Source organism: Pezoporus occidentalis, unplaced genomic scaffold (genome assembly GCF_034315485.1).
Source record: "Pezoporus occidentalis ecotype Australia unplaced genomic scaffold, CSIRO_AGI_Poc_V1 ctg4, whole genome shotgun sequence".
In the NCBI taxonomy this organism is placed as follows: domain Eukaryota; kingdom Metazoa; phylum Chordata; class Aves; order Psittaciformes; family Psittacidae; genus Pezoporus; species Pezoporus occidentalis.
The window spans coordinates 16,724,276-16,749,000 of NW_026915724.1; the positions used below are offsets into that span (position 1 = coordinate 16,724,276).

Here is a 24,725-nt window from a genome sequence, read left to right on the forward strand (position 1 = left end):
CTACCAGTAATAATGTGCAAATCTGAGAAAAAAGTCCCTGTCTGCAGTTTTTAATAGAGGCTTGAATTCCTCAAGATGAAACCCTCACATGCATTCATTGATCACTTCTAATGCCTGTGAAATGCCTCTGAAAAGTGACTTAAAAATACAGCCGGTTACAAATATGGTCATTTAAAAGTTGCTTGCTGCTTATATACTCAAAAACCAGGTGGGAGGTAGGAAAGAAGAAGGTATTTGTTCCCTTCAATCATACTCCTAGTATTGGTATCCTGTGTTGGATGGACTTCCTCTGTTTTTTTACCTACTATCCAGATGCAACGTTCTGTGCAAAAAGGCACACCTAATAGCTTTTCATATCTGGAAGGCCACCTCTTCCTCTCTACAGTTTCCAGTAGGAAACAGGGTGGTTCACCAACAAAGAACAATCTGAGACGCCAAACTTCCAGATTTCCTTTTGTACTTGTTTTTTCACTGCTACAACAGTCTTTTTTTTGGTTTCTGCTGCTGGTTGGAATGGGTTCAATGGCAGTCTCTAGGAGAATGGATGTCTGCACATGAAACCCTTGCAACCATCACTGACAGCAGCCAACTTACAATTGCTCTTGTTCTGCTACTTGGTGCTTCTTTTGTTGGTATAGTCAAGGCGTGTCTGCATCACCTGATGATTTTCCTGAACTAGCTGGCTTAACCATAGCTCCTCAGTTTTCTTATGTTCCCTGCTTCACAGCTGGTAGATGGTTTGTGTGATGGTGGTTGAGTTCACAAACCTAGAAGTATGACATTCTGCTTCTGAAACAAATTCTGCAATCTTTTTTTTTTTTTTTTTATGGTAGGGAAATGGCAGACTGAAGCCCGTGCAAAAAGAAATGAACTTATTACAGGATGTACCTAAGATGAACTGCTGGAATTTTAAGAAGTAGTGTGAAAGTAAAAGATTATGAAATAGGACAGAAGGAATTCTGGGGCATTCTCTTAATTCTCTTAGAGGAAAGCAAGCATCTCTTCAGAGGAAAAGCCAGCTAGACACAGATCATTGTGGATAGCATTGAAGGCTGGCTCAGCAGAGTGCTTGTTTTGCTGGTACACCACTTCCTTGGGCAGCTGCACTGCCCCAGTGGAGGTTTGTCAACTGGGCACACAGTCAAACATCCTTGCAGTGTCAGCAGCTGTGTGCCAGCTCAGATGCTACCAGTATATTTGTTAACACTGATGTGGCCTAAGAGTATCCATACAGGGTAGTAGTGTAATTACAGCAGTATGGTGGTAGAACTCCTATATTCTGTAGTGCAAGCAAGCCTTTATAAAACCTCAGTCTTAACAGTGTTACCATGTGAAACCTTCCTTTGTGAAGTCCCATTGACTTCCCGAAGTGTAGAGCTAATTGCATGAGAAGGATCTAAGGGGTTTAATCCTTCTCCTGATACTTCAATGAAAATTAATTTCTTATATATTATGTATGAGTACTATATTTCTGTTTGTACATTAATATTAATGGTGCATATTTTTGAGCACAAGTTCTGTAGGATTAAATTATCTTGACAAGTAATAGCCCAGAATTCTGCAGGAGTAAAAGTTGGGTTAAAAGTGGACAGTTAAGGGCAGGGGGAGGGTCCAGAGTCACACTCTGGAAAGTGAAGTTAATCAGCATCAATTTTCCACAATATGGGATAAAAGTGGTTTTAAGGTTTAATTCAAACAAAATAAGGTGTAGAAAAAAGCCCCTGATTTTCCCTTACTCTTAAAATCCAGATAGCTTTTGCAAAATTTGTGATGGAGAAAAGAGACAGAATAGTATTCTCTTCTGCATACTTGCAAACTGTTAATTTTAGTAGGTTATATTTGTTGCTGATTGTTGGTGAAGCAAGTAGTGGCTTTTTTGAATGACAGTGTGTCTTCAGTATGCCTTTTTTAAAATGAAGAGGAAAAAAGCTTTAAAAAGAAAAAAGTCTTATCAGCTTACTCAGAATATCAGCTTTTTGCTGATATTCTTGTACCTGCCAAGCCACGCTCTACTGCCTGTGCTTTGGTGCCATGGCATCTGCAAAATTATCAGTGCATAGCTTCTCCTTAATGTCCTTAGCCACAGAGCTGCTCTGATACTGAGATGGTGAATGCTGGGATGCCTCTTGATGGGTTAGCAGCTCTCAGGCTTCAGAGGGCCTCAGGTTTAGCAGCCTTTAAGTGAACTGTAAGGTGGAAAAAAAGAGATTGGATGATGACAGAAAGTTCAGTTGCTGACACCGCCAGCCCTGAACTCCTGAGCACTGTTCAGCACATATGCTTGTAGTCCTCAGAGGCTCAACCTCACACAGGATCAGGATAGACAGAAGTTTGTTTTTCAGAACCAAACCAAATTCACAGTACTGCTACCTGTTTGTACTTACAACCTATGTAAACATGATGTGAAGCAATTGAGAGAAAATAAATGTACACCCATGTGCTGCCAGGTTTTAGAGTCATTTTTCTGACAAGTACCTCAGTTCAAAGACCTAGACAAAGAACCGGAGAACTCAGAAAGAAGAGATGCAATTTTTAAATGTTGTGAGGTGTGGGGAGGTGAGACATTGCAAGCTGATGCACTTCATAAGCCAGGGGAAGGGAAGGTTTGTAACTAAGACATTGAAGACAGACATGATTAAATGCAGGATGCAGAATCCAGAACATAAAAGTGAAAGACAGAATGACAGACCCCAGCTTCAAGCAGAACAGGGATGGAAGGACTTCTAGAACAAACTTTTGTATTTCTGACTCCTCTTGTGTATTAAAGTAATAAGTAACCATAATGGAAGAAATTAGAAAAAAAATAATGGTTTTCTCCATTTTCATTTTGCTTACCTTACGGGATTGATTGTATTCTTTCTCTAGGCATGTACACTCAGACCCTGCTACAGTAAGACCCTGCTAAACAACTGCAGAAGAACAGAGAAACCCTCATAAAATCATTGTGCTTTTAAAAGCAATCAGGAAATACTAATTAAAGGGTGTTGTGTGAGCAATGAGAAGAGTTAGCAATTAGTTAAAAAAGAAATGCAAAATGACAGTGCCCCATAAGCAAGATAAATAGCTAACTATGCAGTGAAACTGGCTAACATATGTTTAGTTTTGTAAGAGCTTAAGGTTGACAAAATAAGCATCCAGGAAGACAGAAAAGAAATCCTCAATTAAGGTGCTGTCAAAAATAATCTGAGCTATGATGAAAAATGGCTAAATGGACAAATAAGCTGGGACCATGGTTGCTCTTGTGCCTCATGCAGGGCCAAGCACACTGCTAATACTTAATAAAATAATGATGTAATATATCAGCTGGCAGCATTAGGAGTTAGCACTGACAAGTTACTGTAGTTAGTGTGCAAGTTTTAACTTGGTTTTGCATATGATCTGTTGGAAGCTATTCACTTTTTCTTGTCAGGTTACCTTTCTGTTGGTTTAACAGGTTGAAACAGCTCCACCCTGGATTTAATGTGAGGGAAACTGTGAGTAAATGATTGGTCTGGGAGAGGGGAGGTGTGGCATCACGCTCTTTTGGCAGCAGCAGATTGTCTCAGCTGTGTCACTGATCCATAACTTTGGTCTGTGCTGAAACTGAGGGGAGGAAAAACTTTGAAAGTGCCCTTTACTGGTGTGATGAGGGTAAATAATGGTAACAGGTACACATCAAAGCCATTTTTGGTCATGCAGGAAAAGTGTGAAAGGCATATAAAATAAACTGGGTGTTCCTGCAAACTTGAGACTGTAGACACAGTATACAGAAGCTATAACATATTTTTTGTTCTTTCATACAGGGAGCAAGTATTCAGTTAAAAGTGGGATACAGGAGATTCAGAAATGGTATATGTAATCAAGGAAACCAGCACTGTTGAAAAAATGCTTTGTTGTGGACCTTGTGGTACATCCTCCTCATGGTGAAGAATAAAGTATAGGTTAGGTGTAATGTAATGGAATATAGTATACAAAAAATGACTTACAAACACAGAAAAACATCCATCCCCAAACTCTCAGAGAAGGCAGCTGAAGATAAGAGGAAACATTACATATAAATTTACAGTCTTCTAAAAAGAGGTATCAAGAGCCTGGGAGAAGGCTACTAAACAGACATTTAACAGGGGATGTAAGGATTATACATGAAATTACTGGCTTTTGAGCTTGATTAAACAGTGAGGAACATGAGAGAAAGGCTAATCAAAGACATGATAGGAGAACACCTAGAAAGTCTGGATTTAATGAAGGATAGAGGACAAAGATTCACAAAGGGAGGCTCATGCTCAAAATTTTCAATAGAGTATTTTGAGAGTAGCCACAAGTGCTGACAGAGAAGCCTATAAACATGATTTGCCAGGATTTTTGCAAAGCTTTTGAAATGCTATAGCACAAAAGATTACTCTGTTAGGTGAATAAGTATGGCACAGGGAGATATACTTTGTTTGATTAGAAAAGAAAAGAAACACTAACTTGGGTCTGGAAAGCATAGGAGTCTTGTGAATTGAAGCAGGTTATGCTGGACAAGTATGAATAATGAAAAGCTGCAAGAATCACTTTTTGAACCAATTTTGTTGAATTTATGCAGCATATCAGTTCTCTGGAAGAAAGAATAAGTAGTAAGGTGATGAAATTCCCAGATAGGACAAAACCAGGGAAATGTCAGAACAAAATAGGCAGATGGTAAACTTCTGAATGACTTTGACAAGGAGGTGGAGCATGGGCAGATACATAGCATATGCAGTTCATTTTCGAGTAATATAATGAGGCTGGGGAATAGAAAAAGAAGAATGTGTGGGTACCTCAGACAGTCACAGGGCACAGAAGGGCTACACAGGGCTACACAGGAGGATCTGCATACTTCTGAAGCTCTTCTGAATAGAACTGAATCCTCTAGTAGAGTGGTTATTAGTTGTTTTGCTTGTGTATAAAAAAAATTATGAACACAGGTCATATTCTTGGGCCATTTCTAAAAGCAGCAAAGCCTCATTTGACATGACATAGACACTTTGGGCACCTTTATAGAAAGGAAATTCTGAAAACCTTAAAGTGATAGCTGAGGATCAGGACAATGATTAAAGGTCTAGAAGATATTAATTATTCAAAAGATTAGAAAGACACATGCATATGCTCTGCATGGATTGAAGACCCAATCCAAAGCTCATTAAAGGAAGACACAGAGAAGCTTTGCATGCTGGAAGGCTTTAAATCGGTTTTGTGAACAGGAATGCAAGAGGCAACCAGATTGCCCGGTGCTCTTGTGAGATGGTCCAAGCAGTTACTCTTGTACAACAATTTTGAATGGCCCCAGGAATGAATGAGGCCTCAGATTTACACTCAAATTGGGACTTACATTTGTGTCGGGAGGGGCTTTAGTGAAAGTTTGTGGGCTTGTTTGTTGAAGAATTTTTGTGAAACATGAGGCAACAGTAATGTAAGAAATGAAAGGAAAATGTTAAACCAGCTTCGTAATTCCATCAAGTTAGTATAAGTGTCACTCTTCTCTGGAACAAATCTTTGGAAGTTTTGAAATAAGGCACAGTTTAGAGTGCAGTACAGCTTCTCCAGCTACTATTCCTGGTCCTGAGTCCATGCGGAAATGCACTGGAAAGGGTCTTCTGTGAACCACTCTTGGCTGATTTGAAATTATTCTGTAACAAGAAATGAGTGTCGGCTTGTGTTTGTGTTTGGAAGGGAGAACGAGGATGATGGAATGTTGATGTCTAACAGGAGGCTGACACGTCCTTTGGCAAATGCAGTGGTGGCAGATTAAGGTGTAGATGCCCTCAGCTGTCTACCCTTCATCACTCTGTGACCCTGGGCTGTGAGCTGGAGCAGCAAAGCAGGGCCTGGGTGCCCACTCACTCCTTCTAAGTCTTCTGTAGGCAAGGGTGACTGGCACAAGTACTGCAAGGCTTCTTTCCCCGCTATCCAGGCAAGGGACATGAAGCTGCAATACTCCAGGGCTCATTTCTGTCTTCCCCACCAAGTTTCACCTTTGAGTGAACACGGCGTGAGGAGGGGCTGAGGTCTTCCCTTGAATTTCACCCCGTTAGGGATCTGGGACCTGCCATGAAGCACGTCAGGACCCAGGAACTACTGTGAGCAGTTATGAGTCCCATGGTTCTGACAAAGCTTGTGAGACTGAGATGTAACTTGCAGTGAAAAAGGGCTTCCTTAGACTGTGAAACATATAGAAATAAGTAGTGCGGTTTGTTCAGCTTGGTGTGAAAATGACTGGGTTTGATCACTTTGAAAATCTAAGTGTAATTGGAATTTGCTTACTTTGCTTTTAAAATAAAAACTTAACCATGCACAAGTTTCGACACTTTGAGATGAGTGTGTGTTGAGCTAATAAAAGTTGATGTCAACACTTTAGAATATGTTTGGAAACAAAAAACACCTAGTGCTTGATCAAGCAGCAGTAACAAAAACATTCTTCACTTCATGATAAAAAGAAAACCTCTGTGTGATTCCACAAATATGTCAGATCATTCTGGAGAAGCTAGTAAGTGCTAGTAAATTACTGTTTTTTGTTGTTGTCAAATTACTTTATTTTTTGGCATTAGACTTCAAAAAAACCCCAACCTTTGGATGTGTTGTCATAATGTACATCAGTCATAATTTTGCCAGCGATTGTTGACATGCACTCTGCATTGCTATGCTAACAAGAGAAAAGACCAGCCATTAAGTTTATGTTTCTTTGTTTTTGAACAAAGTCACATGTCAGGAATAATGCTAGGGGTATGCTAATAAACAATATATAGTGCCAGTCATCAGGGAGTAAGAAATATTTTCTAACTAGTTCTAAAGGGAAACAATGTTTAAAAAAAAGGAAGAGTGATTGTTATTTATGCAATATTGTTGTTCTATATGTCAGCATCAAAAAGCATCTTGTAAAGAGCTTAGCATAATAAATCCTTGATCGTGACTGTCATTATTTAGAGGTCTTTGATAGATCTAGGTGTAGTGCAGTAAGGTTAAATTTACCAACATATAACGGGAAATCCTTTGACTGAATCTGAATTCTACCAATGTTACCAGTATTGTCACAACAGCAAAAAAGAGAAAAGTGCTGTACCTTTTAAAACAGCAGGCTTTGCAAATCATAACTGTAAAACTAAGTCAAAGCAAGATTTGTTTTCTGGTTGCCCATTGATTTTGCTTGTCTGTAATGATTTAACTTGGGGACATTTCAGAAAGCTAAAGTTGATTTAAATGAAAAGTGGCAAAAAAGGCTTCTTATTGTTTCCACCAAGAAGTGATGCAACACAGTTTTGTTACTGTCATCAAGAAAATTAAAATAGCCTCTGTGTATGAGAAGCAATGGGAGATTTGTAAAGAGGAGCCCACAGGAACATTTAATTTCAGAACTGACTTTGATTAGTCATGAATTTTTCAGTTAACTTGGGGAGATATAATTGCGTATGTCTAAAAAGTCTTTATATTCCTTCCTACAGGCTTGAAGTAGAAAGATCCTTAACGGATGGGCACTTCATCTGTCCGGGACAGGGCATCTAAATTTAGATGGTGATAACAAATCCAGCAAGTCGTTAATAATGTTTAGAGTCAGGTGTAAAATAAACTGTTTTTTTTTAATATAATCAATAATACCAGCTGCGTAACACTCTTCAGAAGTTAAATTTGTACGATAGGCTGTATTTTTGATGCACATTATCCAGTGAACCCTCCTTCTTCCCCACCTAGTATATGTGAAATCTGCAATTTACTACATCTGTGCCAGCTTTTTCTAGCTTTACATTCTTTAAAAAATATATGTTTTTCTTCGTTTTTTTTTTCTTTTTGCTGATGTAGGCAAGGTGCCTGTGGCTGTACAGAAAGATATGTGTCTCTTTGAGTTACTGCCTTGATGTGGCAGTTCAGGGCTTACCTTGCTTTTGTTGCATCTTCAAAACAACAGTTGAGCTTTCCAGCACTGTTACCTTAGGACTTGCGTCCTTGATACTACAGTTATGCAGTTGAATAATTTTATGAATCTGACTTGTCTCATTGGATGCTTGGATAACTTCAGATTTTAAGTTTTATGATGAAAACACAAAATCTTACTTTTGAATATACTCTTTAGTTTTCACTTTTAAAGTAATGCTTTCCTATATCAAATCTCTGGCCAATTCAGGTCAAGAAGAAGAATAAGAGAAAATGCAATCACATTCTTAGGATGTAGAAATGTCTTGGACAAGTGATGTACCCTGTAGAAAAGCAAATAGCAGATCTGTTTTGAAAGACACCAAGACACAAACGAAAAACTTCTCTTCTGTACCAAAGAGAGAAATGCATACCCTGGTTTATAATGAAACTTGATCTGTATACACCACGGTTTTTCAGTTAAGTCAGGCCTAATGTAATGTGGCCAGAAGGATTGCTCTCTGCCTGGTTTCCAGCCAGCCTTCTCACTTGGTGCAGACTTGCCAATAGACACCGAAACAACTGCCCAGGTACAGTAACCATTTGTCCATACAAGCAGGACTCCTTGAAAGATGGCAACCTGATGGACCATTTTAAAATGTATGGTGCAAAGGAGATTTGCAGCCCAGTTGAGAATGAAGGAGAAGCAGATTTCTGATTTCTGTGTTCCGTTCCTAGCTTCCCCCAGTTCTGTAGTGGGCCTAATCCGTTGGTATAAAGTGAAGGATTCACACTGATGTTTGTATTGTTTGAATCACATCCCACACATCCTCACTGCATTTTGCCTTCCATGAATGTAAAGCTGGTGTTTTAGCAAAACTGGTCTGTCCATGGAGTTAGACAGCTGAAAAAATACAATCTCTACAGAGTTTCAGGAAATTCAGATGAAAGTTACTAGAAAACTACAGAGCATGATATTTTTTTAATATTAATAATTAAGCCTTAATGAAAACACTGCTGGAGAGCTTTAAATGACCACTTTGAACTCAGTATTTTGAGTTATAATGAAATGGTTCCAATTGTACATTTCAGTAAATTTTATCTACCCTTGTTTCTTTAGAAGAAGACCTACCAGTGCATCAAATGTCAGATGGTTTTCTACAATGAATGGGATATCCAAGTTCATGTTGCAAACCACATGATTGGTAAGTGAAGCACTAAAACTTCTCGAAGACAGATAGCCATTTGTCTTACTCATGATCATCATTGCCTCTAAAATTAAACAGAGTTAAGGAGAAATTAATTGTGCATCCATCAATGATTAACCTAGGCATGATTGACTTTTTTATTCATATTATTAGACTTGATAAAGCATTAACGTACTTTATTTTCTGCAAGGGCTAGTTTAGACTTCTGCAGAGAATTATATATCTACTGCCAGTCAAAACACAGGTGATTAGCAAATTAAACTTCTAATCGTTTTTGCATTATTGAAAACAAACTAACAGGAATGGTAATGAACTGGATGTTAGCTTTCCGTAGAGTTTTAGACAGGTTTTAATTTCAGAAGTTATTATGGTAATGACACTACTGTGTACTTCTCAAGCACCTTGGTATCAAAATCAAAACTGGCAAGTTTTTGTCATTAGGAAACATAAATAATTCAAATGGCCATAAAATAGTATTGTTTGTTGTATTTGAGCAGTATGGAAAAAAATCCTGAGTGTATCTGTACACAATTAAATGCTATCATTTATTTGAAGAAAAAAAACAAAAAAACAAGGAATTGTGGTATTCAGTAATGGAATCTGCTCTTTTAGGTACAAATATTAAAAAAGTCTTTTAGGATTCCTGAATCCAAGCCTGGCTTGATGTTTACAAGGCTGTTACTGTTGTAAATTGGAATAAAGCAAAACCTGCTTTTTCTTTGATATTCATATTTTCCTATTATTTGCTTATTCCCCATGGTTTACCCATAATGTTTTCAATTTGGTAACCACTCAGTAATAGCACTAAGAGTTCTATCAGCCAATTAAATTTATCAAGCACATCATTTGCCCGCTAATAAGATAACATTGCTGGAGTTGTCTCATTTTTTTTAGCCTCTTTTCCAAATTTCACTTTTCAAGACAGGGATGGATACCATTGATTTTTTTACTCCTGCCTCCTTTACACTGTTTTTCTTGCTATAATGATAGAAAAACATACAAAGCACAGACCAAACAGTATAGTATAAAAGCCAGTAATTAAAAATCCAACAGAAGAAAATTTGCTGGGTTTTTCATTTTTTTAACTTAAAAATATTTTGATGTTCGTTGTTTTTTTTCTTTGAAGGTAACATGCAGATTTCTTCCATAAGCACTAGTAATTTGGCTGCACTGTAAAATTTACCTGCCAAAACTTAATAGCCCATTTGTCTAGGTACTTTATTAACAGGTTTTAATACATTGAGAGCACAAACATTTCATATGCTTTTCATACAATTAAATAAATGCGAATGACAGCCTGGTTTTGTAAAGAAGCAAAGTGATTTGCCTGTTGGATTAAGCTTTAGTTTTGATATTTTTTGTCTTTGGGGAGGAGATACTTTGAACTGCTTCACAGTATTCAATCTGGGTCAGTAACGTGGAATTTAAAAGTAGGTTATTACCAACAACAGAACTCACCGTTTCTGTTTTCTTTGAATCCGGTGTTCAACATGTTCTTAAATGAAACATATAGTGACACTGTATAAGAGGTGAGAGGGAACATGGACACTATGGGTAATGGATGATGCTGGAATAGCAGAGTGGTGTGTGTGCTTACCACGCACTTCGCCAGTGCCCCACATTTTCGGAATAGGAACCCACTTCTTTCACAAAATACTCAGATTTTCTCTCTTTTATTTTCTTTCTCTATTTTCTGGATGAGTATTACTAGAGGGTCAGAATGGGAGGAGGGAAAGGAGGAGAGAGCCAGTAAAGCAGGACAAATCCAGTTAGCTGGCTTCAGCCTGCAGATCTGCAGAGATGGAGATTTTCTTAAACTGAGCTATTAACTGCCTATGTTTTATTTCTAAAAGCTGGATGTGGTGGAATGAGAAAGAGAATCTTTTTCAAAACATTTAATTGTTTTGTCTGTATTGTATCTAATCATGCATGATATTGCTTCATGACATAACCATAGTGACACAGATTTAAATGTACTTAATGTAAAACCTTCCCAGTGAAATAAAGAAGGAGCTTGCAAAACATACAGGGAGATTTGCCGGTCATGCTTGTGGTAATCTGTGTTCAGTGGAAGATTCTTATCTGCGCTGCCAGACTTAACAGTGCAGCTCCTAATGATATAGCCTTGATTAAGCAAATGCAGGGGGATTTTGTATTGGGGTGGAGTGAAAGGAATATCAACGTTCCAGAGAGTTTTGAATGTGACCTCGCAGTCAAAGCACAGGGAAAAATAATTTCTGATCTCCGATTCTGTTAGCCTTCTCACCACTAATTGGATTTTTCCTTAGCTATCTTTCCAATTTCATTCTTCCCCCTCCCCTTTAATTTATATCATTGTTCACAGGCCTTTTTCCAAGACCATATTCTGTCTTGAGAGAAAGGTTCAAGGCGTGACATTAAGCTGTTTAAAATTGGTCTTAGCTTATGTGTGTCTGTAGGTAGGCTTATAGTATTCATGTATAATACTGAAAACAGGCAAACCCATTTGTGTAAATATATATAATACATAACCCATATACATACACCCATAGATATCTGGATGCATATCAATATGTAAATCGAAAAATATTTTAGGTGAAACACTTAAGTGAATATCGATTTGTTGATTGACAGCCCATTTGCCAAAAAGAAAAAATGGTTTCCTAAACACATTGGTCCCCCCTTTTCTACATGTAGCTGATAAAATGTGTCTTCTTGTCCTGCTTTCCTAGTAGGAGATGGGCGGAACAAGGTGTGTTTTCTCCTCCGCAGAAGGGAAAGTGATAAAGCTTCGGGAAAAGGGAGAGAAAAAAAGGACTTTAAATGTAAAGGAAAGGGAAGGTAATCTGGGAAGGCAGGAGTTAAAAAAGCCAAACAGTGTGATAATCCCTAGATCAAATATAGGGGCAATAAATGCCTTTACAGACATCATCACAAAGTGTCAGGAACTGTTATTTCCTCTCACAGTAAAATGTTAGTAAAATCTGTGTTGTGGTTATTGATGGATGTGGTGTCTTCTTACCTGAAGACACCGTATCATAATCATAATTCAGTGAAAGGGGAAAAGGAGTCAGTTGGGCCATGGGACAAACAAGAAGGTGAAAAGTCATCTGCCAGACTCCACTCAGAAGGGGATAGGAACCACCGATAGAGATGCATGCTCAGCCAGCTGAGGGAAACAGTTCATACTCACCATCTTTTTGGACATTTGGGAACCTAGAAAAGTTTATGGTGTCCCATCTAATTACCGTGCCCTTTGAACATGATCCTGGGGTGTAAACTGAGTTCATGTTGCTAACATCCACAGAGAGAAGTTACATTATGGAAGGTCACTGAGGCAAACATACATTTATAAAACCCCAGTGTGAAACTTAGACTTTTAAATAAGGCAACTGGAATTACTTTGTTGGCTAAAATAGCTCCACTGAGGGTAGATATTTTTAGGTTGTGTGTATGTGTGTGTTTTTGTCTAATCAAATATAATCTCAACTAGACATTTAGCAGGGGAAGAAGGATTAGAGGCTATTTGAAAAGCCTCTTACTCTTCTTTGTTAGGAGGGTATATAATGTTTTTACAGATTTTGTTATACGTTTCAATCAATTCAACAAGCGGGATTATGCCACCTAATGGAAAATAAAATCTGCAGATGACCCAGTGAAGTGTAACCTGAAGTATCTTTGACAACAACATAATTTACATTAATTATTACACCAGTTATATATTAAAAAGATGTCATAGGGATAACTTTCCTCAGTAACTGCATGTTCATTACTTCTAGAATTTCCCATTTTAAAACTGTTCTGCAGCCTTCAGTTTGGTCTTCCCAGCATCTTTGCGAAGGGACGGGGCAATAAGCCTTTTCCACTGAATAGATGAGGACAAAGAGGCAAAGAAGTGGAATTCCTGGCTTGCATTAAGTGAGTGAAAGTTCAAGAGTTCTGACTGCCAGATCTGTCTGCACATTTCTAGACACCGTGCTTGTCGAGCAATGCCTGTGTTTGCTTAAACTACCCACTGATTCAAGCTTAGGCTAAGCGATGCCAGTGGACAGAAAGAAAGTCAAACTGTGAGCTTTTTTAAATAGACCCTCTGTTTAGGCATTATTTTAGACCTAGATGTAAGCATGTACTTCTGCTTGGAAAGTGTGTTTGTTGGTGTGTATGTATATTGAAATTTGTTGGTAAAACAATTTCTTAGCTTTTGGGTGGGAAAGGAGGAAATGTAAATCCAGGTGTGTTTCACATGTGTTTAGGAACTGCTGGCATAAAGGCCGATTCTTCATCCACCTTCTTTCTTTTATCTTTCCCCCCAGGTGGAATAAATAGCATTTTTAGCAGCTTTCTTTGAGAAAATTCTATTTCTGGGTGCATGGTGTCTATTGAAAAGGGAGGCTTTCTAGCATCCATTTGTTTTCATCAAATAGTTTACAGCTGGCATTTGACCTGAGAGGGTAAGGAAGAGAATCTGCCATTGTTTGTGTTCTGTTAGCTGCACTGCTCCTCCTATTATTTTCCCTGTTATTTTAAGCAGACAAGCTAAACATTGTTTTTTTCTTCCACTGATTCTTTTACATCTGTAGTATTTGATGCAGTTCAGTGTAAATAGACTAAACAGTTGCCGTAACAGTTGCCTAGAATTTTGCACATATGTACATGGAGAGTGGCTCAGAACTGGGGGAGTGTAGACATGTTTAACTCAGAAAAGGAATTACTCCATATAAAATTATGAGGCTCAACAGCAGTAGTGTAAATTTGTAAGTGCTCTGAGTAAAGTGCTGTTAGGCATGAGATAATGTAAAGAGATGACATTGCCAAGAACTATTTATGAAGAGCTTAATTTTTTTCACTCTGATAATTCTTGACCAATAATTACCAGCTTCTAATTATCTATTTTAGTAGAAAGAAATCTCTATCACTATGGAGGTTGGCATTGCAACTAGCGCATAAATCCCCAAAGAGGTAAATGTGTTCCAAACAGCCACAAACAACTGTCTCATGAAACATAGTGAGCAAATTGCGAGCTGCTGGCTGTGCACAACAGAGCAGCACATTTACCATTGAGGACTGATCAGGCTGACAAAGAGAATGATAAAAGGGGGAAGCAGCCACAATCTTTGTAGTTCGCTGCTACTTCTGTTGACGAAAAAAGCAAGCCCCAGTATTGTAACAAGAACCACTACCTCTCTGAAGAGTCAAAGAGCAAAGGGGAAGAGTGTCATGGCCAGGATTCAGCACCTTTTTGCAACCCTACTTTTGACAATTCCTAAATAGATCATTTCTGATAAGTAAACAGACTTTTCTTTCTTTAACCTTTCCAGTATCCTATATAAATCATTTTTTGTAAAGTCTGTTGTAGTGAGGGGGAGAGCTTGTTTTTGAGGGGAGGATGTTGTGTAGAATTGAGTGAGGTAGCAGGTGTGAGCAGGAGGAGGAAATGAATGGAAAGAAATAAAGATGCCAAGCACTGAAGTTAGGAAGCAAATGGGAAAACAGGATGAAGCAACCCTGCAGTTGACAAGAAGAATTCTAGTTTACACCAGCAAATACTTCATTAAATTCCAAGTAAACAAATCTATGCTGGAACTATTGTAGTTTAAAAAGAAGAGTATATAGAAAGTGCAATCTAACATTTCAGTTTCCCTGAAATTTTACAGCTGTGTTTTACAATAAGAAGTAGTATGTAACCATTAGAAGACATAAAGACATGTGTTATTGCAACTCACGATTTTTGATATTTTCAGTGACAGTGATATAAGTAAATAATATATATATGTATGCTTATGTGTTGTGTGGATATGCATGTTTGCATTATGCATGTATTAACTGCATGCATAATAAACCTATAAATATAAATCATCTTATTTGCCTCACGTTTGTGAAGTGCATAATATGGTACATATGGACCACAACACTGATGTTAGGACTAAGGAAAATCTCAGTCAGCTTTCTGGAGCCCAAGAAAATTTTAGGCTGGTTGCAATAGCATGTGGCAGTCACAGATTCTGTCACCTGTCTGCTGCCTAAGATCAGGTCATTAAACGCCATGACTTTCCTTTCACTTACATGGAAAACTGTGCTGGGCGACTAAGACTTGTTGCAGTATGTTGACCTCAAGTAATAAGTCTTCAGCACGTCAGTTTAATTAACTCTATACTAAAACTGACATTGTGAAGTTCCTCTTACACGAGGTTTGGATAAAACGAATCCAAAGATATGCATCTATGCACTAGAGGAGGAAGGAAATGGAGACTTCCTTTAGTTGATCATCTTTTGCTGATTCCTGAGTAGTAAGGAATAGAAACTGTCGATTTATATTGAAGGACAGATCATACCCTCTTAGCACTGGGAGATCTTCTGGATACTTGGGAATCTCCTATTTACAGTTGGAGCTGTCAAGAAGTTGTCTAAAAGTTAGAGGATACTTGGTTACGTTGTCTGCAAAAGGAGGAGATGTAATTGAGATACCCAGGAAAACAAGCATTTGGAGTGAAATCTGAGAAAACGTAGGTTTATTTCGCGAGGAGCTGGGTTACAAAAGAGGCGAAATCTGGGCTGTTTAATACTAACAGGAAGCTACTCTCCTGTGGGCAATGCTGGCTTATTTGAAAAGCCCATAAAGGGTTTCTGCATGGACCATACAAAAGGGATACTTTCTCTTTAATAGCCATCTGTACAGGAGAGATGAGAAGTGGGCCAGGTCATCTCTCCTCAGCTGTCATGATATTAACGTAGGTAATGGAGCAAGCTCTGTGTTCTGCTGGGTGTTGTTTTTCATAGATGTTCATCGATTTACACAGATAATTCTATTTATTTCTTAGAGTTGGTCCAAGCAAACCAGGCAGAATAACAAACACCAAAGCATTTCAAATGACTTTATCTTTGTTGTTTTGTAATGTAACTTTTGTCTAAAAAATGGTGTCACACCTACTGTGCAGATGGCTGCATGATTTGTAAACCAGCCAAAACATTTAAACAAATGTGTGATCTGGGGATAGATTAAATAAAGGATAAAATGGAGTGTGGACCACAAATTCTAATAATCAGATGATTTTAAGTTGTGTGTAGTGTGGAGCGATGGTAGCAGCGATAGCTGGGAACGCTTGCCAATGACAGCAAGGTGCCTTACAGATCTCAGGATGGAGCCTCTGGCCTAGTAGGCCTCAGTTTGAGGGCTGCACATTTGCTGTACAGCTGGCAGCTCTGTATGGGGACATCAGATAAAACTTATGTAAAATGAAGTGTTATTGCTTAGTATGAAATTGGGCAGAGAGGGAATTTGCAGACAGTAACTGAAAACAGAATTCATGGTACCAATGAAGCAGACTGTAAATATGAAGAGGCTTTAATTATCTGCGCAATTTAACAAAAAATTCAAGATGTATTCGGAAACGGCAAAGGCAGCTGTAAACGTGCTGGAGCAGCACCATGCACTGGGCTTCAGGTTAGGTGTGTCACCTATTCATTTGGGTTACAGGTACCTTGCTATCCCCCCACGCCCTAGGGTGCCTGCTGTCACCCAATGAAGTTGCCCTGCATGGAGCTGGGGCTGCATTTCAGGGGGTTGAAGCACGGACGGCTGCTTGCTTTTTGAGACAGCTTTAAGTCTGGGCTTTTAAAATCACGAATGGTTCAGTCAGGACATAGTATGCAGACATATATGAAACCTTTGGGGGGGGAAGGGAAGGCACCTTGGATTTAAAAAATTCTGGTAAAATAGAATTAAATTGCCTTATTATTAAATAATACTGTTAGTAGTAATAATGGTAATGATAATACTACTAAAAGTAGCATTTGAAAAATGTCCACAATTCAGGCTGGAGCTGATTTGTAAAGAAATGAATCAAAGCACACAGAAGCTTTAGATTTTTTCCTGCAGAAAAGCCTGTGGTGTGAACAGCGCTTGATGAAGGGGATGCTCTCGAAAGGTAATGTCAGGCAGTGCGGAAGTTGTTCCTCTCCCATTACCTGCTGTAACATTCTCCTCCGAGCCACTGCAGTGATATACCGTGCATGTTAATACTTAGGCACCACGGGCTGAATTAATGGCACAGTGTCAGCCTTCCCTTTTGTTCTTTGTTGCTGACCATTTGTATTGCAGGCTTTATCAGGAACCTTAGCGCATTCCTTCGGCTGTGTTTAACTGTCTGCACAGAGGGTAGCCTCATCACTGCTTTTCTAAATCATCCCTGTTCCAAGCAGAGAAACCTCCGGTTCTTTGACGGAGTGCATCCCAAGGTTTCTCCCTGCGGTGTACACGCAGGAAGCGAAACAAAAGAAGCCAATATGGAGAGTGGGTGTCGAACTTCAGCTGCTCATATTGTTGCATTTGGTGAGCTGACGGGGTTTCGTAGGTCACCTTTAGAATTATGCCTATGACAGCAGTAGCTACCTGCCAAGATTGCAAGGTATCTCACAGCTCTCAGGATGGAGCCTGTGGCCTGGTAGGCCGCCGTTGGAGGGGTACACATTTGCTGTACAGCTGGCAGCACTGTATGGGGCAGCAATGTGGGCTGTTAGGGAGCTGGAAAGGAGACAAGCATGAAATTTCTTCTAACCCCAACTCTGTTTTTCTGTACTGTTGGCTGCTTCTCAGTTCCTTGACAAAAAAACCAATCAGGCACCCTTTAATCCGCCTGTGATTACCAGTGGTATAAAAAGAGAAGCATAATGAGGAAAAATGCCTCGTTTTGTTGCCTTCAAAAGCCAACAAATTGGAGTTAACTTGACAGGAAGTGGCTTAATAATTAGATTATTTATTTATTCCTGACACATATCCCCCTGTTACTAGTCTCAGGAGATCCTGTAGATGGTACGATTTTCAAGCTGCCATTACTTCGCTGTCTTCTGTGAACAAAGAAGCTACTGTCTATCAGTCAATTAAATGCACTCTTTAAGCAGAGGCTGAGAAGTCCTCAATGGATAGAGCCCTGGGACACTGTGGCTGATGATTCCTTTCTCTGTACTGTACATCACACTCTCAACTACGGTCCCCACAGAGATGGAATAAAGTCATGCATTAAAATATCACTTGTTGATTTGTTTGCTAATGAAGAGCCATTGAAATGTTTGTGTATTTCTGTGGCAAAATTGTTGATAAAAGGACTACTTGCTTGCATATCTTACTTCATCTTCAGTAAGCGCTTATTTAAGACATACTAAAATTAAAGTCAACAAATTAAGGAAAAAACAGAGAGATGGATAATATTGGTTTACTTGCAATTCACATCAGTGTAAATAACACTGAGGACAGCAAGAAGAGAGAAAGGGGAATAATAGTACTTCAACCATGTCTGTTACAATTTTCTTCATTAGTAACAATAAGGATCTTTAGTGGGCTTTTTTTCTGGTGCAGTAATGAGCACCCATTTTGAGTAATAAAATTGCTAAAGTATCATTTAAAAATTATCCTGGACATGCAAGAATATTAAATTTAAGTAAGTAAAAAAATAAATGTAAAAACCTGAGATTTTGTTTCTGGTTTTTGCATTTCTATTTGGATTTTAAATGTGCCCAGTTAGCAAAAACTTCCAGCATTTAGAGATTAACTACACACAGCCAGTTAGCTTCTTAGCTGAGGAAAGTACAATTACGTCAAGCTAGTTGGTAACGCTGGTTAAGCGTGCAAGCTTAATGCAAAACCAGCCAAGGTGTTCAAAGCTGGGGCTTCTGAGCTTAACAACACCCTCCCTCACCCTCCTTGTATCCCACCAGGCTTCCTAACTGGATTTCATAATCTTGGTATATTTACTCTCCCACCATACTTCTTCCACCCTTTAAGAGCCCAGGTCACCAGAGTGAACTGGTGTGGACCACATTTTGGCCCAGGCTGGAGAGAAGAGGTGTTTGAATTTTGTTTTTATTTACAGAAGCTGGCATACACGTATACCTGTCTTCACAGTGAAAATCATTAATTGGTAACATCCACCTGAAACTGATGCAGGTCTTATGGCACTTGTGTTAAAGAGCTATGTTTGCTCTTAAGAAATAGATAGTGCTATAGCAGTTCCCTGGTGAATGAGCTCTGTTCTGAATTTAGCCTCTGTATGACCATTTGCACATGCAAATAGAGCCTGTAACTATTCTATGATTCTATGATTCTATTACAGATATATTATATATACATATATATATATAAAGTCACTCATATCAGGATTATTGTTTTCAATGAACCTAACAACAAGCTATAGGGAATTAATTCAAACCAGCCTCAAATTGGAGTGTTTCTTATTCTGTTATTCCAACTCATTTTATTAGAAAAAGCTTAGATACTCAGAGGTGTTCTATAATAGAAAATGAATTTGAAACCCATTCATTAATTGGTGATTAATACATTTCAGGATTAGTTTAAGCAAGGCCCTACCTCCTGCCCAGTCAAGTATGTTCTGCTTAATATCCAATTATCTGCACCTTCGTACTTATTATGTCTTAATATTTCGGATATGATAACCAGAAACTTGAGAGTAATGCTAATGAGCATAGAACAGGAATTAACCAGTGACACACTCAATGATCCTTACTGGGGAAAGTAACTCCTTCTGTCTCCTCAGCACAGTGGTCGAGCTGCCACTGCACTTTCAGTAAGCGGTGCTTTCAATTCAGCCTTTATGGAAGCTTAGAATTGTACATAGGTAAAAATTCTGGCTTTTGCATGCCTCATAGACCAGGTATGGTCAGAAGATACTTCTGCACACCTTTTTCCACATGCAGAGTTACTTTTTTTAAGTGGAGCGAGCCAGTGGAAAACCAATAGTAAAGTAAAATTGTGATACCTGTTTAAAATACAAGCTGTTTTGTGATTGAATGCACCCTTTTACACTCACAGGTGTATAAGCTGATCAGCCTAGCTGTCATGTCCTTCAGCATGCAAGACAGCTTCTTTAGGGATGAGCAAACCAGATAAAAATACCTGTGAAATAAAATAAAAAAGATAAAAATCTAATTGATAAATATGAAATGTAAATATTGCCAAATTAAAATTTTCTGTGCACAAAAATATCAAGCCCTTTAAGCTCAGTGTCAGGATCCTTGCCTGTGAAAATTATATGTCCTCAGTGAAACATGGAAGTAAAATCATGGGACCAACATATTAGTGGGGCAGAACTGAGTAATTCTGTCATGTGGCCTTAAACTAGCGTAATTATATAGGTAAATTCAATGTATAGGGAGAAAGGAAGAAGAAACATTCTTTTTGGCATATTTGTTTTTCTTAACTAGCTGCTGTTTGAATACATTGTGCAATTCAGGGCATTAGGAAAAGCCCCCAAGGAAATGAAGCAGTGGGCAGAGTGAAGGAGACCTGCTCAAAGGTGCAAAGCCACATTACACATTATTTTTATTACATGAATATAATCCTATGTGTGTGGTACTTATCCAAGAGACTTTACAGAATATGGTATTCATCGTGTGTTGGACAAAGCTTATTTCAAAACACTGCCTCATTCACTGTGTTTATAGTGAAAGGTATGAGTCTCATGTTTGGATAAGAGTGAATGATACAAGGAACAGTATATTTGTATAATCAAAAGCAATCCTAAAACACATGTACAGCAACCAGAGTTAAGGATATGCCTGTAACATGCTGTTTTGAATTCTTTTTCCAGTGCCTAGCCATACAATTTGAATTTTCTCTCACACAGCACTTTATTGGAGTGTTGTAGTTCAGGACCTCAACAGTATATTCTTAATATCTAGCTGTTTGGCTAGGTACCCTTTCTCCCAACTCTGTCACAGGCAACCTTCACAATGAATCCACTGTGCTTCTGGCTTCATTGTTTTTCATTGCACACCTATGCAAGTGCCAAGACATTAGGTAACTGCAAAGAAATCCCACCACCCCCACCCCCAAGTTCCCCAGATGAGACTTCTACAGAGCAGTGTGTAATTCATTGAACAACTTGGGAGATGTTGATGTTTACTACCTCGTTCAATTAGGCATTCAGAGGCAACACAGCCTTCCATTTGCTTCAAAGTTTGGTTAAAAGCCATAACCCAAATATCACTTAGTGCAAAGTGAGATTTGCAAACTGTCATAACATGATCAAATCAAACCCGATTTTCACCAGCACAGTTAAATACTCTTCAGCTGAGTGACATTTCCTTGCCAAATTTGAACTTTTAACCCACATTACTTCTTGTGTGCTGTGATTCTTCAAGTCAGACTTAACAGGGATGGTATTTTTAAACTTTTTTGATTAAAAATATAGCTGAGTTTAGAAAAAGAAGGCTAAAATAAAACCAAAATAAAATTAAATAGGTGAAAAACAAAATAAATAGGCTTGGGCAGAGAGCTAATCTAGAAAACTTAACCTGAAAGATACTTCTTAATAATGAAAAAGTTTTCTACTTGTACCTGCCGCTGCATTTGCACCAGTGATGGAGTATGCCTAGCGGTAGACTGGAATTGTACCACCAGGAAAAATCCTTCATGGTGGTGCATGGGAATAAATCAGGTGACAGAAAATTGGACTCTAATTTCTATGATATGTCACCTAGGTTATCGTATTTTACACCACCTGCCGCTTTTGTGCTGCATGTGCATCTCCTTCAACCCTTGTGATGGGTCATCCCGGCCAGCCTTTTTGTGGGCTGGTGATTTTCTTTGTCTCCTCTAACCTAAAGCTTCAGTAGAGGTTGTTCTCTTCTCTGACAAGAGAAACACTCTCAACGCACTTTAGCTGCCCATTTTTCTTATATGTATCCTTCCCATTCATCTCCTTAAAAAGCATATTTGGAAAGCTCTTTGACTCTGATTTCTTCTATGCCATTTATCTCCCACAAAATGTGTTTAGATTCTTCATGGCATTGCGGAGTCTCCCTCTCTCTTTCTCTCTTTGCTTTATGGTGTTCTCCTTTCTTGTTTGGCAGGGGAACTCCTTTTTTCAAAGTAAGTCTTGTTTTCAAGTCTTTGCTTAACAGACTACAAAGACGATTTCTGTTTCAAAATGTTGAAACAGGAATCAGAGTGGGTGCAAGTTTGTGGTGGTTCCAGCATTACCAATGACTTCTTCACTAGCCTAGAACAAATCATTGGAATGGGAAATGGAGACAGTACTTACCCGCAGAGATTTTCCAAGACAAATTTGTTAATGTACTTTAAGAAGGAAAGTACTGTAATGCAGTAAATTGCAAACTATTAAATTTTGTGTTTTTTATTATCTCTTGGATAATAGGGAATTCTGCTGCTTGCCCTAGAGCTCCCAAATTTGGTTCGTGTTCCGTATCTATTTCCCTAAAAACGTTGTTCCTCCCTTTTACCATATCATCACTTTTTACAGATGTGCTCCCACTGATTTCTATTCTTGACATCACCTTCTTTCTACACATAAAAAAATTGTCCTTCATTTTCAGTCAGAACCAGTTAACAGAGAGTTAACAGAAATTGTGATGGCTTCCATGAGACAATAGCAGTGGCTTATTGCTCTTCAGAATTGTCCTTTGTCACTGCAGTTCTGAAAGTTACTTTAAGGTCCATCTACTCTGTGGATCCTGTACCCTGTGCATATCTCTTTCTCAATTTCTGTATATTCTGCTATCTCATGAAAACATTTATTTTCTCCCTTGCCTAAACCAGTTATATTTCTTTGTCTTTCTTGGCTGTTGTTACTTTTGCAACTAATTATTGCTGTGCTTTGAAATGAATTTGTGGGTTCACGCTATAAAATATACTGGTAGTCTTTTGTGGCGTTCGGCTAAGGCTTATAGAAATGACACACATGTGCGCCTTCAGGAGAGTGCTCATTTTTCAGTATTCTCTCCTGAAATTGCTTTATTTTTTAATCTATAGTCCTGATTCAGTACCAGCTATAGTTGGCACCACAGATCCTGTAGCTTTAAATAGGATGCCTTAATATTGCCCCTTTTGTATGCTGTATTGTAATGAAGCAACATCACTAAATTGCAGTGAAGGGTGATTGTTGCATGGGGATGACTACTACACCTTGGGGTCTATTCGCACCAGATTATTTTTTTATTGTTATTATTACAACCCATCTTTTTTACTCTCTTGATGCCAAACTTGCTGTTGGACATCCATGCAGCACAGGGGATCTTTAAAAACATTTTGGACATCAACTTGTCTCTTAGGTACGCACCAATGACTGTTCAATTCCAGGCTCTGGCATCCTGGGTGGCTTTGCAATACTTTAGTGATGCCAGCTTGGTCTCTTCTGTAGACTTGCAGTGTTCTTCATGATTTGCTCTTAAAAAAATTAGTTTGTGGCTGATAGAAGTGACAGGCACGGTGCTAACCATTTTCAGACAAGAACAATACTAGATTTATAACAAGTGGAGCATGCTTTTTCCCTTCTTGCTATTCCCCATGCATTTTACAATACAGAAGACTGCAAAAATGATTTTGTTTGAGCTGTTTCCTTTCCTTTTGGCACTGCGTTCACATTCAAAGGAAGAATTATAACCATGATGTTAGTTTATCATCCAGTGCCATGATCTCAAGGAACCTTCAGCAAAATTCAGTTTCACCCAAGCAATAAAAAATATTGTTGTGAAGATACAAATATTTTAATAAAGACATTTTCTTTTACAAAATCTTTCTGACTTACAGGGCGAATGTCTAAATACAAGTTTCAGCTAGGTTAGTGCAGTAGTCTGCCTTAGTTGTACATGAAGCAGCCTTCATCCAGGAAGGCAAGTTTTAACTGATTGTTAGACAATAAAGTGAAAGATAATAATTGATTTCTTGTGTGTGTAGGCCAAATAAATGTCCTGTGTTCTGCAACAACAGGGCAGCTCAGGAGACCATACCTGACATATTTACTGGAGGTACCAAGAGTTACTGCCTGCTCCCTTATACCCTTGTCACTGTAGCCTGACGTCTGATCACCCTACTCATTTTGATAGCAACATTCCTGTCACCCCTCCCAGTGCACTTCTGGAACTCAGAATCCCCACTGGTGCTCTGCTACGGGGTGGAAGTAGGAACTACAGCTCTGTTGCATGACTTGCACAGAATCAGGTCTCCCAGGTGTGTTGGCTTGCAGCTCTAGTGGCCATGTTCTTTGGTGCTGTCCTTGCTGGGATTGTTTGCACGAAGAGAAAAGTCCCAAAGCGAGAGTGTCACAGGGTCCTCCAGTTCATTTGTGTACCTGCATCTGGGTCTGTCACACACAGTAAGTTTGAAATGGATTTGCATGCACCTTACATTAGGAATTGTAATGAAAATGTCTGATCCTGAAAACATAAATATGCGCCTGATTTTATTCACATGAATAGATGCTACAGTCTTCCTTTTATGCTGGAATAAGGCTATATATGTTCTCAAGCGTTTGTAAGACTGGGACCTAAATTGCAATTCCGTGTGGTATTTTAACATGTTCCAAATGCAGGAAAAAAAATATGTCTTCCATAATGAAGTTATCATCCCATTAAAACATCTTTTTTCCCTCTGTGATACCAAACGTGAATTTTGAGCTGTAATTTGGATTTTTTCCATCTTTGTGAAGATGACACATTTTTTTCATTGCAAGGCAGCTTTTTTTTTTTTTTTTCAGTTTCTTCTTTAGCTTAATACTGTGGCCATGTAGCATTCCCATTTAAGTCAGGAATTAGAGCTGACATACCTTGAATTGAACTATCAATTCTTTTAAAACTGACGCCAGTTCCACACTATTTGGTCGTACAAACTTCCGATTATGGGCCAGAGAGCATTGATTTTTAGCTGTCATTTCTAGCACACACACT

The 24,725-nt window shown here is 38.6% G+C and overlaps 1 protein-coding gene across 2 annotated transcripts in view; it reads left to right on the plus strand.

Moving 5' to 3' along the window:
• ZNF521 (zinc finger protein 521) overlaps positions 1 to 24,725 on the plus strand; it is a 233,693-nt gene that overhangs the window by 105,132 nt on the left and 103,836 nt on the right. For both annotated transcript variants that reach the window (XM_062632807.1, XM_062632808.1), the window contains one exon: positions 8,963 to 9,047. In XM_062632807.1, coding sequence (XP_062488791.1) covers positions 8,963 to 9,047 — 85 coding nt within the window. The remainder of the gene's footprint in view (positions 1 to 8,962; positions 9,048 to 24,725) is intronic.